The 16,038-nt window shown below is 36.9% G+C and overlaps 1 protein-coding gene across 10 annotated transcripts in view; it reads right to left on the reverse strand.

The window, feature by feature from the left end:
- Positions 1-3,832: 3,832 nt before the first annotated feature.
- LOC123770261 (RING finger protein 44) overlaps positions 3,833-16,038 on the reverse strand; it is a 177,703-nt gene continuing 165,497 nt past the window's right edge. For 9 of the 10 annotated variants that reach the window (XR_011231262.1, XR_011231261.1, XR_011231263.1 and 6 more), the window contains one exon: positions 3,833-16,037. Coding sequence is in view for 6 of the 10 variants with exons in the window: in XM_045761940.2 (XP_045617896.1) it covers positions 15,956-16,037 (82 nt within the window). In the remaining 4 variants the exon portion in view is untranslated. The remainder of the gene's footprint in view (position 16,038) is intronic. The other variant, XR_006774318.2, reaches the window with a different exon arrangement.

A 16,038-nucleotide genomic window follows, 5' to 3' on the forward strand; every position in this document is an offset into this window, starting at 1 on the left:
GGAACATACATGTAACAAACCTTCAAAAATGTCAGTGAGGAAATATAATCAGGGACACCTGAAGTGTGATTAATAAAGCAATTACACTTACAAGCCTGAAAATACAGAAATCTACATACCAAAAGCATAAAATTTGTGTGAGCAAAAATGGCCATATGAAGTAGGAGCAGAATTGTTTAAAAGATAATAAAATTCATATTTTGCATTTTTAGGAACTTTTTTTTTTATTTTTTTTTATACTGTAGTACCATTAAAGTTCTTGATTAAGCATTACAAATCTAAATAGAAATCATAGAAAAAAAAATCAATAATGATCCTACCAGGTTTGCACTTCAAAACTATTTGGGCAAAAAGGGTAAAGTTGTAAGCTTGGAATGCCATGTGAGTTAAGCATGGAATGCCTTGGAATGTCTACTGCCTACAAGGGAATGGGAGCCTACGAGATCATTAGTAAACTTGCAACAAACATGCACATGAATTGCAGGTAGAAGAGGGAAGAAAAGGTGGTCCTGGACTTCAATTTTTGTCACCATTTACAAGAAATTCATCAATAAAAAGGACACTGGTTATCCTGGAAGCCTTTATCATTTGGCTAGAAGCAAAAGCATCAATAGGTGAAAATGGCCAAGTTTGCCCACTCAAATATAAATTGCAAAGTCACTCGTCACATCACAGTAAAAATCGCTGGAAAATATCACAAACCAACAGGTAAAAAAATGCAAGCGCAATACTTCGTCCAACCAAGAAAGTTTTGATTACCTGGCTGACACTCGATTACTACAACCAATCTAAGCGTAAATGCTGTGTGACACTACGCAAGGATTTCGAGACTATGATCATTTCAATAACAGTACATCCACAGTACAGCATTAAGGGTCACTTCAATTACTCCTTTAGAGTGTACTAATGAAGACTTATATTTGCTGATTATGTCTCATGATGTTTGTAGTGTAAACAAATCACAAGCATATAGAGAAAAAGGGAGCACACAGGGTGGTTGTGATTCAAAAAATAATTAACAGTTCTCCAACAGGGAGTTTGAGAAACTTGTCATTAATTAATACGTCGGAATACAGATCAACAGGTTATGCTTCAATTGTAGGCTATTAAATGAGTGCATATACCTAATTACATATTTCAAGAGTAGGTAGACTACATAAAGGTAAATGCTGCAAGTTGGTAGCTCATACTGCAAGGTAAATATGATTTTATTATTTGTCCAACATAAATGAAGTAAGCAATTTAGATTTGCAACACTTTTCCCTGCATGCTCCAATGACAGAAGATGACCAAGGCCCTTGGGTATTGAGAACATTATCATAAGAGTGAAGCAATGGAGAAATCTACAATACCCCCCATTCAGTTATTTGCTCACACACGTGTGTGTTCATATATATATATATTTATATATATTTATATAATATGCATATTCATGAAAATTAATTGAATTTAGGTGAAATACAAAATGCACATTTGTACTACAAGGCAGGTTAGTGCGGACGGGGCCCGTATGTCACCATACCCAATATACAATTTGAAACACTGCCTCTGTAAATGATAACCCATCTGCTGAAAAAGTCTATGGGAAATTCTTAATAAATGTTTCCTGAGAAGAACCGCTAAAACCAAAGGCTCATCTTTAAAAAAATATATATGAACATGGTAATTATTGTATACTGAAAACAATCTCCATACACAGGGTTAATACCATTAATGCTAACCAGAATTCTTTGTCACCACATAAAAGCTGAACACTTCAAGAGGTCATTAACATTTAGTAATAGGTTCTGCAAATACAGAAATCTAAATAAATTTTTACTGCTGCTTTGGGTGCTATAAAGAATTCTGCCCCTGTTACTTGGAGGAGCCATTTGAAGGCAGGTAACATAGGGCCCACGGTCTTGAGTGTGTGGCGGCATTTGTGCCATCGAGTCCTAATTATGGAAAAACCATTGTAAGAAAAGTATATAGTATATATACAGTATATAATGATCCTCATCTAATACAGATCCCAGGCACCGGATCTCTGAGAAATAAGGACGAAATGTGATCTATGCAACCAAGAAGCATGCATTACATCTGCACTACCTGGGGTGCTGCCAAACTACCATTATCAATACCATCAGCATATCAGAATTGAATCTGATCTAAACACTTTCAATATTCAATCAATAAAGTAAATAATTAAAGATTTTTTGTAATTATCTGCCTGCCAAAATAAGCAAAAACATATTTTTTTTTATGTTAAAAGTATATTTAACTTGGATCACACACACACACTAAAGGATAAGGGAGTGAAAATTGCTACCTCAACCATTATACTCTGTGAGATATTTTGTCTGACAAATTTATTGTATTGAAAAATAAATTAAATCTAGAAAAAATAGATCAATAACAATTCAGCAAATTAATGTACAAAATGCAAGTGTTGTTAGCAGAAGACGGGTGTCATGTGGGAGGATAAGCGCCTGCTCTACCATCCATACACTACTGAAAGTGGTACATTATCCTTTCTCTCTCTCTCTCTCTCTCTCTCTCTCCCCTGTTTTTTTCTCATGTTTTTTATCTAATACTAGGATTAGAAGTTTTATGCTAAAATTTTACTTTTTTTATGTGAGCATAATCAAATATGGGTAAATAAAAGTATAAAAAAATAACGTACAGCTACTAGTGTTTACAATGGAGACTAAGTGAGGGGTTACAGGCCGCCTGATGAAAGTGAAAATATTGTGGATGCATGTACATAAGCCATCATCTCGTATATTGTACTATGATGGAGCTCGACAGCTTAAATGATCATGTTTCATTGCCTAATCATTATTATTTAATAAACCTCCATGAACGTTTTTGAGTAAAGCCCATAAATGTATAATGGCAAAACAAGATGCCCAATCTGATTTTCATATGTACAATCATTTTATATATATATATATATATAATATATATATATATATATATATATATATATATGTATATATATATATATATATATATATATATATATATATATATATATATATATATATATATATATATATGCCTAATAGCCAGAGTTGCCTAACTAGACAAATTTTCAAAACAATTTTCTCATAGAAAAAGTTTTTGTTGTATTATATAATGCAATATTTTTTTAAGTCATTACTAATAGGTGACAAACCAAGCCTAACTCATCCTAATCAACAAATGATGAATGCTCATTAATCCACCTGCCAAATTCCGTTTAAGAATGAAAAACACTTTAGACATGACTCACAATGGTGTATGAACTTTCCTCAAAAAGTGCTTCATTAACGTCTTTTGCTCAAACCGCACCTCTGTAAGTGTCCAAGAATGGACAGTGTAAATGTCATGTTAGAATGTAATTCTAACATATAATAATATTAACCTATATTTGAGAGAATACAAATTTTAAATTTGCATCATGTTAAAATTGACGAATACATTATTGGGGTCAACCACTGGTTGGATGAGCCTAGCCTCAGGACAAGTTGAACCCAACCTGTTTAACCTAAAATAACTTAGGTCAGTAATTCAAGTCGCTTATAAATTGATATTGTCAGGAATGAACCAATTTGGAAAATGTTTTAAAATAATAAAAAATGTGGCCTGTTAGGCAAACTAGACCTTCTTAGCTAGGTTAACTAATGCAGTTTTGTCTATTAGGTACAACTATATATATAAAATGTTGTATCTAATAGGGACAAACCACACAACTTAGCCTAGTAAGCAAAGTCCAATTTGCCTAACAGACAGGTCAAATTGTTATTATTTGTAATTAGTAGCCCAAATTTGTTATTTTCATATGCACTGTACAAGTATATCCTTCCAACTTGGTTAATTTTTCTCAATAACAATATATTTTATTAGTAACATGAATTAGTGCCAATTATGTTAGGTTAGGAAGTGTAATAAGAAAAGCGTGAGTAAATGTGAAAGCCTTGAGGGAGTACAAGTCACTTGGCACCTGACTGATTACACCCAGATCAGCATTCTGATGTACTCCCAGACAAGCAGCCTTCTGTTCTGGGTCACTTCATCAGAGCTAAAATTAGACACTGTCGTCCAACCACCTTCCAATGACAACCAGCTCGGTTAAAGAGGTGAGTGTTATATGTATTTTCATGACACATTTAAGTGTGAATGTATAGTCTTTCATACAGGCCTAGAATGGAAGGATTTGGTGTGCATTGTTAAGCTTCCTTTCTGAGGGAAGCCCCTTGTAGCTCTCTGAAGCTACTATCACCCACAGTGTAACATCTACTGGGTCACATCAGCTGCAGTCTTATCTGGCCTACCAGAGACCAAAGAGCCTGAACCCAGCCCCCCCCTCAGAGGTGAAGGGAACAGTGACATTTATATATTTATTTATGCCACCACCAGGGAAGTCACCCAGAAAGTTAGCGAGACAACACAAAACACACCTGGCTAAAGAAGAGACCACAGCCTCAAACTGCCAGAAGAACTCCTCAACAATGTAAACAAACGATCGAAAAGTTTCAAAACAAGTGCCAGCTCATTTGCCCCACCTTCCCTGCTCATTTGGGGAGAAGGAGAAAGTAGTTCACAGTAAGCCAGTGACACAGCCCTCAGTTCTATGGTAGATGTGAGAAAACCCTGCTGGCGATCTAGAGGGAGAGGTCCTACAGATTACAAATTTGGTTTGTTAGACAACTCTGACTATTAGGTACGAATGTACAGTATGGTCTACTCAAATTGTACTATATGTACAGTACTAGTCTACTCAAATGTATGCGCCACCCTGCTTGAGGCGGCACACAATTCGTGACAAAAAAAAAAAGAAAGATAATCTTATGGATGAAAGATTTTAGAGGGAAGTATGCAACAGCTGCATGATGTCACAGCAGGCATTAGTTCCCTGCTGACTACAATACCCGAGCCAGTGGCCTCCAGGCTGTCATCGTGAGTGTCTTGCATTTTGATCCGTGACCATCCATTATTGTTTGCACTTATTAGCAGTTTGTGTGGTATGACATTGTTATTATGTCACCAAGGAATTAAGAAACTATTTCTCAGATCATTGCTTCAAAGGATGAAGACCACCAAAGTAATAAAATATTTTAATTGGTGGTTATAGTCAAGTTGATAGGAGATATAGTATTGTGCACATTTTCGAGAGGGAAACACCGATGTCATGCCATCACAGAAACATCAGTCTGATTGTCCCAGTTAGACTTCAAGGTCTACCTTTGCATTAACAAGAAGGCTACTCTCCAATAAATGTTTTAGAACATTCACAGACCTTGAAGACATCTCCCTGGGATAACCAGACCAATGTTTCTTTGATGGTGTCATCACTGTTTCCCCTCAGAAACGTGCACAATACTTCCTCATGTCAACTTGGCAATACCCAATAAGTAATTTATTTCCTTAATTTGGTGACCTGCTTGATGATAAAGCAATGATCTAAGCAATGGTTTCTTTGCTTAGTTCCTTGGTAAGTGACATAATAATATACAACCAACACTACTGCTCACTATGAATGCCCTGAGCACTCATAGTGAGCTATTGCACACCATGATGTCATGTACCTGGCACATACATTTGTCTACAATCTTTCACCCATAATACTACCATTCTTTTTTTAGCCATATATATGAACTGGCTCAATTAGGGTGGCACATACTTTTGACTACTACTGTATGTATGCACATATATTTAGTTAAATATCACTGCATTGTTCATATTATAGTGTAAGGTTTCTATGCTTTTAACTCTATTCTTAGTATCTGTATTAAGAAGAGCAATCAAATTATCAAAGTTCATGGTAAAGAAACTAGTAATGATTGAAGGATTTGTTTTCTACAACATTTCATTTCACTCTCGAGCAACTTCAGGCAAAGAATGAATACATAAGGTGCAATTATGAATTAAATATACATGTGGAAGGGGTGAAGTTATATTGGTTGAGGTGAAGAGTTCAAGGAATATGGTGGCAATCAAACAGAGGGTAAGGAGTAAGAATAAGGGAAAAGGGCCAATCAAACATTGGGCAAGGCCTTGTGTAAAACTCTGGTACTCTCAGTGGGCAGGGAGACCTCGATAGAGATGTCTTTATCTGGTGATAATGACATCTCTACCGAGGTCTCCCTGCCCACCTAGAGTACCAGATCAATGTTTTTAGAGTTTTCCGAAACACCTTACCCAATGTTTGATTGGCTCACTACCTTATTCCCCTACTCCTTACACTCTGATTGATCCAATATTCCTTCGACCCTTCACCTTACCCATTTCCACATGTGTATCTTCTTTCTTCCTTGAGATTATCACTGAATGTTTTCTCTTAGGCTTCCTAGTAGTAGAAGCCATCTCTTAAACAAATTTTGCTTATATTTCCAAGTAAATTACGGGAATGAACACTCCAGTACTGCACCACAAACTAAAACAAATGATGTGATGCCTTGTCAACTTCTCACTCTTGGCACTTAATCATTAGTTTTATTCGAACAATCTAAGAAACCGGCATATCCTAGTAAGTGGGGGTTCTGGAAATCATATGGCTGTCTGTGTGTATGAATATGTATGTACGTGGATATATGCATGTATGTATGCATGCTGCATGCATGCAAGAATATTTAGAGAAATAGTTATGCATAAGTATCCACTCAGGAGAAATCAAATTAAAATATTCTGCACTCTTTTGTGATCTAACACATTTTCAAGGTGTAAACAACAAAAACATAATACAAGAGTGTGGCTTATGTGTGTATATAATACTCCATGCAATGAATTCTGTTGGGACAAACTGGTAAACACCTAGACCAAAAAATAAAAACACACATATGGCATAAAGATAGGTCAAAAGAAAAATTACATAGTTTCTCAACTCAAGCGTGTGTAATCATTCAACTGACCGGACTAATTCATGCAAAATTACTAAACATTTAATGTTTTTTGTGATGCCTACAGTCGTCATTTGCTCAAAATGCCAGACGGTTCAGATGATGGCTGTAGTTGTCATGCTAACTTTAACTACCCTTTTTTGTTATTTTATTTTGCTTTTATTGCATTTTTGAATTGCAAATACCATCATAAAGTACAACTCTCTAGCTTAAAAAGATACCAAATTGAACACTTTATCATGCACAGTAACTTTGCAGTATGTGTTGGAAGTAAACTATCGCTAAGCAATTTGTGCTTGGCCCAAGCTACCGGTCCAAACTTGGTATGGGGGGCAAAAAACGTAAAAGGGTTAAGTGTAAACCTGTTAGCGAAAGAAATATTATTGAACCTTCATTTATAAAAGTAGTGAATTAGGTAATATTAAGTTTTATAATTGTAAGATTCATGAAGGGGTAAAATTATGTAAAGAATGAATATAGTTGCAGGTGGCTTACTCCCAGACGTATGGGAAAACTTCAGTTGGCCCATTTCCATCATGTCACTTCCATTATTTGATGGTATGTTTATGTTTCTTAATGTACTCAGGTGTGGGGGTTATATAAGCCTACACCCATGTGTTATCTGTCTACTGTACTCCTTGAAAATGTGTAATACCATCAAAGTGCTCAGAATATTTGTCTTATATTTTCTTAAGTGAATACTTATGTATGTGTATATGTATGTATGTATGTGTATGTATATATATGTGTGTGTAGATTAATAAATGCTGATCTATTAAATGTGAAATAACCACATATGAAATAAGAAATAATAGCTGAAGTGCTTTCTACCCTTGTCAGGTCATTCTCAACAGCCTTTAATCCACATCTCTGGTCAGTGCTCTGAGTGTTTACCTAGGCCACGGTGGCTTGTGTCAGATTGTGCTCACTCTCCACCTACTGCTTCCATTCTCATGCACTCCTCTGGTGTGTGTGTGTGTGTGTGTGCGTCATTCAAACTATTACAAAAGACCTCACAAAGGTCGAAAATGCTCCAGCTGTCGTTTATTTCATATGTAGTTATTCCACATACGTACACACACAAACATACATACAATAGTATATTTAGGTAGCAGTCTATCATGTAGACATCATATTGAATATGACAAAGGATCATATATGATTTATGCTAGATCAATGATTCTAGCATAAATCTTCTCTATATTTCATATGTTCTTCACCTGTAGACATTGAAAAATTAACTCCAAAGTTAATTTTAGTTTCCTTATGGCCTGGTGCTAGATGTGTTTCATAGGACCCTTTCAACATTTTCAAAGGCAGAGTAGAAATATGTGAATATAATTTGGCTGAAGCAGTAGAATATAAACCAAAAGCGGGGTGACATGGACCAATAGGCTCACTGCAGCTTACTCAAAACTTGTTCTTGTATTTCAGTGATGGCTGAGGCAGTATGTTGGACGTTTCTTCTTGGTTTAGAAGATTGCAGAGTGTAACGAAGTGTTTGATGTTGTTACTGGTTGGGTGAATTTGCGTGATGTGCCTTGCTGATGTCAAATCTTCTATTGTCATTATAACTGTCGATTATTTTAGATTTGTTTGTCAGGATATCTCTGGTGATGATCTAGTTGTGTACAGAGACCGTATGTTCCTTGATGGGACCTTGCTGTTTATGCTTGTTCAGGCACCTTGGGAAAAAATAATTGTTGTCTTGCCTATATACTGAGATCAGAGGGGCCGACAGTCCTCAAGTGGGCATGTGAATGCATAGACAACATTTCTCTCTTTCAAGGTATTTTGTTATGGTATGAAGAGAATTCTTAATGAGCAAGTTGGTCTCCCTGGCTCTTGTAGTATATTATTAACTATCTTATGGTTGGTGTCATTAGTGGTCACATTTCTGTCAATAATGTATTTCAGGACTCTTTCCTCAATTATGTGAACCATGGAAAAAGAAGTTCCTGTAGAATATTTGAGGAGGGACTGGTTATGTATTGTTGGCAGTTTCATCAGAGTTAGAATGATGGCTCGCCTTTCTTTTAAATATTACTTCAACATATCTATTTAGAGTATCCATAATTGACTAGCACCTGCCTTACTCAAACAAAATTCCTTGTCACATTTCTTCCAACTGGAGCCTTGAGAGAGAGCACGGTGGACATGGGCATCGAAAATACTCCACTTGTATCTACCAGGGCATTCACAACTAGCATTAAGGCATACTGTATTCTTATATTGGGTTCCTTAGTGTTTCCAGTCTAAAACTGGATGTCTACTGTAAGTACATATTCCTACTGGTGCCCGATATTGAGCACTTGCTACAGTATAAGGATGCATTTGAGCGAAGCTCAGTGCTAAGGTTCAATTACGAGATGGAGAGTGAAGGTAAGCTGCCTTTTCTAGACGTAACAGCCTCAGAAAGGCATGATGGCCATCACAGTGCAGTCCATACTAAGGAAACAAGCATAGTAATGTGCCTTAATGGTAGTAGCGAGTGCCCTGAAAGATACAAGGAGTGTGTTATCAAAGCCTATGTGACCCATGCTCTCTCACACAGCTCTAGTTAGAAGCAGGTTGAGGGGTCCTAGTCAATAATGGAAACACGTATGAATGTGTCAGAAATAATTAAAAGGAAGGTGAACTGCCATTCTACCTCTGACAAAATGGACAACAATACATCACCAGTTTCACACATTAAAATATTCTACCAGAACTTCTCTTAAACGGTTCACAAAATGGAGGAAAAAGTCCTGAAAGACATTATTGATGGAAATGTGACCCCTACCAATATCAACCATTAGACTGAGTTAATAATGTACTATAAGGAGGCCTGGTTGACGACCGGGCCGCGGGGACGCTAAGCCCCGGAAACTCCTCAAGGTAACCTCAAGGTAAGAGCAAGAAGACCACTAACTTGCTCACGAAGAACTCTCCTGACCAAACGAAATGCCTTTAAAGAGATGAATGTTGTCAATCTTCACATGCCCTCTTACGGACTGTGAACCTCAACGATCTCAGTATATAGGCAAGATAACATCCCTTTCAAGGCGCCTGAACATGCACAAACAGCAAGACCCCATCAAAGAACATATGGTCTCTACACACAACCAGATCATCACCAGAGATCTAACAAGCAAATCTAAAATTATCTACAGATACAACGACAATAGAAGATTGGACATCGGCGAGGCACTACATATCAAGCAAATTCAGCCAAGCATCAACAGCCAGATGACACACTGTTACACTCTACCATCTTCAAGACCAAAACAGTGTCCAATATACTGTTCCAACCATTACAGAAACATAGATGGGTAAGCTGCAGTGGGCCTATTGGCTCATACGACACTTCACCTTACTTTTAGTTATATATTCAGCTACTACGACCAAATTGTATTCATTTGTACTCTGCTTTTTAAAATGTCGATGGTCAATGAAACGCATCTCTAAGCAATAAGGCATAATAAAACTATAAAATGAACTTTTGGAGAATTAATTTTTCCACTTCCTTCTCAAGGGAAGATAAACATAAGAAAGGTGCACTTTAGTATACAGTCTACTGCAGTATCCATAGTCTATGCTGTGTAATGACCTGACCTGTCTACCGAGACCTCAGCCGGTGCAAGTTAGGTTCGGTAGACTGCACACATAAGTGTAAGTAGCTAGGTAGGTGTTGTGGCTTTGGTTAGGTTGAGGTAGACAGCATGCTAAAGTGTAAATGGCCAGGTAGACCACACATTAATGTGACACCATAAGAAATATAGAGATGCTTCCTGTTAGACTCATTAATCTAACCCTTTCTGCATGTTCAATAGCATAGCCATTTATTTATTTTATGAAAGTTTTTAGACTTGAGTAAAGGTTTTGATTTATTTTTAAATATTGAAGTAGTCATAGTAATAATGGACATGTTCAAATATATATATATATTAAATGGTGTTAAATTGGCATCACCTCTTATAAGTAGAAAGAAAGTGCTGCATTTGCTAAGTGGAGAGAAAAAATGCTAAAAAAGATTTCAAGAAGTGAAAAAGTTTTCAACCACATTTGAACACTTAATCAAACATTAGTTAGGGAGACAGCAGTTGGCCGCCACATCACACTGACCACACCACAACTTTTAGGAATTGACCCAAGATAGCACACAAGCAGAGCAGGGATCACGAAGGAGCCACTACAGGTATGGTATAGGACAAGCAATATTTGTTTCTTGCAGCTCAAAAGATTTATGCACACCTACATTTTAAAGTTATGTCCTTTCATTGATCAAAATATAGCTTTGCATAAATGCAGTTTGCTTCACACTACATGTCACCACTACTTGCCTGTAGCTTCATTCGTGATCCTACTTCCACACCTCTGTTAGCAGCAATATCTTCAATTAAATGTAGTGCCCAAATTTTGTTATTATTCACATTTTACCATTATTATTTTTTTTACAAGGCAGTGTCTGTTGCAGCATAATCAACTGGCAATTGCAGTACTGCTGCTGACAGAAAAAAAGGTGTTCACTCACACAAGGTTTATTTTCCATAACAGTGTGTGGTGGTATGCTGACCTTAACTACTTAGTATTTTTTGCTGTCCTTGGTTACATGAGCAGTGTCCAAGGATTATAAAAAATTTCATCATATAACCACACACTGTTATTGGAAACATGACCATGGTTTGCATGGGATTACTAAACTTGTTGTAAAACTTTTAACCTGGTCGTTAGTTCTGACACTATCGAGAACTGTCCAACTTATGAATATTGTGCTTAGCATGTTTAAGGCTGAGGTAGTATATATAGTAGAATACCGTGAGCTTTGAACATCAAGCCATAATACTTTATACACACACTGGCATCCCCACATGTGCCTAATAGGGGAACTCAACATTGATCTTGTGCTTCATTTGCATGAAAATAACAATGCAAATGATGAACTCATAATGCTGTGGAATGCTAAAATGAGTCTTATGACTACTTCCTTAGATAAACTGAAATTTATAATTAGTAAAACACCTTTTAGAATAAAAGTTTTACACCAAGATATGAATAATAACTTCACCTATTAGGCAAGGTAGGGAGCACCACACATTATTAGAATTAAAAGTAAAAATCTAGAAACCCTCCAGTGGTGATAAAAAACTACAATAAAACATTTTTCTCATCAGGCTAAAAACTAGAGATGTATTGCTTTCTATCACTTAAAAGATGAAGAGGGAAATGTGGAAGTATTTGGCAAAGTGAGATTTACCATACAGTAAAGTAAAACACTACCTAACTACAGAGGGCCACAACAGGATAAATGAGCCATTTAGTATAGTGCCTACAGAATACATGTATAAAAGGCCAGCTTGACAGTAAAAGGGAAGAACTACACATGAGCAGCTCAAGGCATCTACAGTTCAAGCCAATACATATACAATATGAAGGACATGTCAAGTTTGTCTTCTTCAGATTTGGGCTGAAGCTGAATCTCCCAAACATGGAGCCCTTCCAACAAGGTGCAAAATCTCTCCCTAGCAATATATCAAGGTCACATCTCTACTGCAGATTAGCAAACCTTCACAATTAGACATCAACAACGAATACATATCCAATCCTAAATAGTCCTTCAGATGATAAAAGGATCCCATGCAAGAATCTTGAAACAAAATTGTGATTATGTACTATGGATGTCTCTAATAAAACACCTACATTACCTCTTGAGTATAAAGTAATGTAAGCATTATCATAACATTTCATGGATAAAATCACAAATATGAAACCTGCATCAGATTCAATTTTATCTGAGCCCTAACACTTTCATGAATTGAGGGAATATCATGCAATATGAAGCAAGCTCTACACCTGGCCCAAAAATGACTGACTCTAAACACAGCAAGGAGGGGCACCAACATTGAGAGTTGCAGCATCCTCTCACATGAAAGAAAACTTTGCAGGTATACTGAATTGCTTTTGTCCCTCACATGAAAGACATGTAATGTTTGTGTTAAAATTAAATATATATACTGTACTATATTAATTCATGGTTGGCAAATATCTCTCACTGACCTGCAGTTATATCACACTGTACATTCGATGCTTCAAAATTAACAGATTTCTATCCCCTTAAACTTGCCAAAGCAAACCAAGTCATTCTTTCCTAATAATAGCACATGATGGTACAAGCACCATTCAGATTCGAACATGTGAGAGATGCTGCTAGTTACACTAAATAATGAGGCACATGGTTGTACAAAACACACTGAGTGAACCTACACATATGCTGGAGACGGCTCTCCCACCATGACACTTATCCTTCACCTTGGGGAAAATAATCAAGCTATTATTAAAAGAAGCACTTTACATATTAATAAACTGAGTAGCCTAAGAATTATTGGAAATACCAACTCTGGTGGCATCAGTACATCAAGAACTGTTTGGCTTGTCTCCTCAAACACTGTTAAGCAATAATACCTGAATTATACATCAACTGCACGACAGCATAAAATTGCCCAAAAACAGTGAGACATGAGCAGCCCTCCATGTACTCTGCCCGAGAGCCGTCTGGCCAGCATAGTTCACTGTGTGAGGTGGAAGCATTTGTGGTGAATACGAGGAAGGCAGTGGAACGTGGAAACGGAGTGTGGAATCGTGATAGAAAATGGATGCTTAAACATGGATTATCACAAATATGACTGCCTTAATACAGTATCTCATCTCTTCATATACAAAACATGGATTTTTTCAGATGTGAAACACCTTGGATATGTAACTACATAACCTCCCCAAACTAGAGAAAGTCAACAAAAGTTAAGCAATAGTCTGTATTTCAAGTACTGAGGCTGTGAGATGGGCATTTGTTTTTTCTGCTAATGTGAGGGGACAAACACCAAAAATGATGAGAGAATACTTCATATAACTGATGAAAGATCAGGCTAATTATACACAAAAGTGGTTTCAAATATAGAGGTTAATAAGAATGATAAAGATCAGAAGAATATTGTACACCTTTTCTAATTGCCTAAGAAGCAAGTGGAAAATATTAAGAATTAAAGAAATTTCAGAAACTAATTAAGCACAGAAACCCCCATTAGCATAAAAATATTAACCCTTTGTATAATCCTTGAAAATATTTGCCCAGAGTCCTAAGCTCTAAATGAAAATAAGTCTTGCAATGTTAGTACATAAAAATTTAATTTTGTCATTATATTCTAGTTGAGAGTAATAGAACGTAAGAACTACAATGTCTTGTTAGTTATGGTAAAACATTCCCTCAAAGCTTCCTGTAGTACAGTCTGTCTGTCTTGTCTGATTAATAATGGTCCACCACACGAAGAACTATTGCAAATAATTGGTGTGTTTCAAGGATATCCTTCTTAAACTACAAGCACAATCTGAGTATTCCTCTCATTTATATTTTCCTCAATTTAAAACAAGTATAGCATGCTTAGGGAGGTACTAAATAGCACTGGACACCTTCTGGGACACTCCAGCCATACTCAAGAGCTGTAAACACTCTAGCTGATATACTACCATGTAATGCTATCATTAACTGCACGCTTTACATACACACACACACGGAATTAATGCTGCTGTATATATGTAAGCGAATAATTATATGTAAATAAAAATATATGGCCAGGCTGCTTGGTCATGCTCCTAGGCTTAAAAATACAAAATGAGCTCGTCTCCAAAAAATGCTACTCTCAGTGCATGCCTTGACAGGTAGTGTTGACCAGACCACACACTAGAAGTTGAAGGGATGACAACGTTTCGGTCTGTCCTGGACCATTCTCAAGTCGACCATTCTGTTAATCAACTTGAAAATGGTCCAGGACGGACCGAAACGTCGTCGTCCCTTCAACTTCTAGTGTGTGGTCTGGTCAACATACTTCAGCCACGTTATTGTGACTCATCGCCTGCTTGACAGGTAGTTTTACAGGTACTGTATATTGCTAGATCATGAACATCTCTTGAGTACAAGTCAAATTCCTAGAGATTGGTACTATGCTTACTATGCTACTGGACGTACTGGTGATAACATTTTATAATCAATGTACCATCACTAATATATTCAGCAAAGTACTACAGTATTAAGATGATTCAAGAAACCATTTAGGTTGACAACACAGATCAATAACAAAGTTTTGAGTCAAAATTTTGAATTTCAAGCACTTAACATCAATACTGAAGGTCTAAAGCTGAATAAACATGCAGCCAAGTTACAGTGGTGTTCCACATATGTCAAAACTGGATAACACTGGAGTTGCTTGCTTTTTTATTTGCTTTTTTTGTTTTTCTTGGAATTGGTTAAGCTTTTGACCACAATATCACACATGATCCTACTTTCTTTGCCAGTAAGAATAAGCCTCAAAATGAGGAATTATTATATACTGCATAGCACAACAATATGGGTCTTTTTTAAGTAAACATTATCCATTATATCTTCATGCACAACACAAATGAGAAAAACTCCCTGGCAAATTCTAAGACACCATGGGTCAAAGGACTAATGTTGCAGACACAGCCTCATCACATGAAGGCAAACACAGAAAATGGACAGCTAACAACATAAACTCCTGTGGAGCCCTAGACAAACAAAGCCTTGGACAGAACAACAAGGGAAGGTTAACCATCGTCCTGTGAACAATCAGATATGCACACTGCACATACGCGGTCAGCTTTGGGAAGTTAACTCATTAAGACTGGTATAAAAGTGAATGTTGGGATCCTATTCTTGTTACTGAAAGCAATACTTAGCTTCCTCACACACTTGCAGTTAGCTCAAATCCTCCACCTCAAGCTCCAAGTGCAACACATAAAAGACCATACAGAGAAAGAACCTTCTTTTGATGCCATTTGGTGGGCAACAAATCCTCCAACACCTCTCTCACTTCTGGTGGACACATGGCCGGTTCCACTCACACCTCTAAAGGACAAGCACAGATTTGACTTGTTACTGAAAAACCTGTCATCAGGTTCCAACTAAAGAGAGAGAAAAGCTCATCTTCCTTGAGACAAAGATTACTCAAGAGACTCCATGTGACAGTAATACCATTGGCTTGAGTTTTACTAGCCCTTCATCATCTTTCCAGTAATCTTCTCTGGCTCTCTGCTTTCCTCATGCTTCAACCTTCTTCACTCACAACTGGTCGCTTCTTTAAGATACTCGCTGGCATCCCCACGGCAAATTGGGCAAGTCCGGTTTGAC

Source organism: Procambarus clarkii, chromosome 42 (assembly GCF_040958095.1).
Source record: "Procambarus clarkii isolate CNS0578487 chromosome 42, FALCON_Pclarkii_2.0, whole genome shotgun sequence".
Lineage (NCBI taxonomy): Eukaryota > Metazoa > Arthropoda > Malacostraca > Decapoda > Cambaridae > Procambarus > Procambarus clarkii.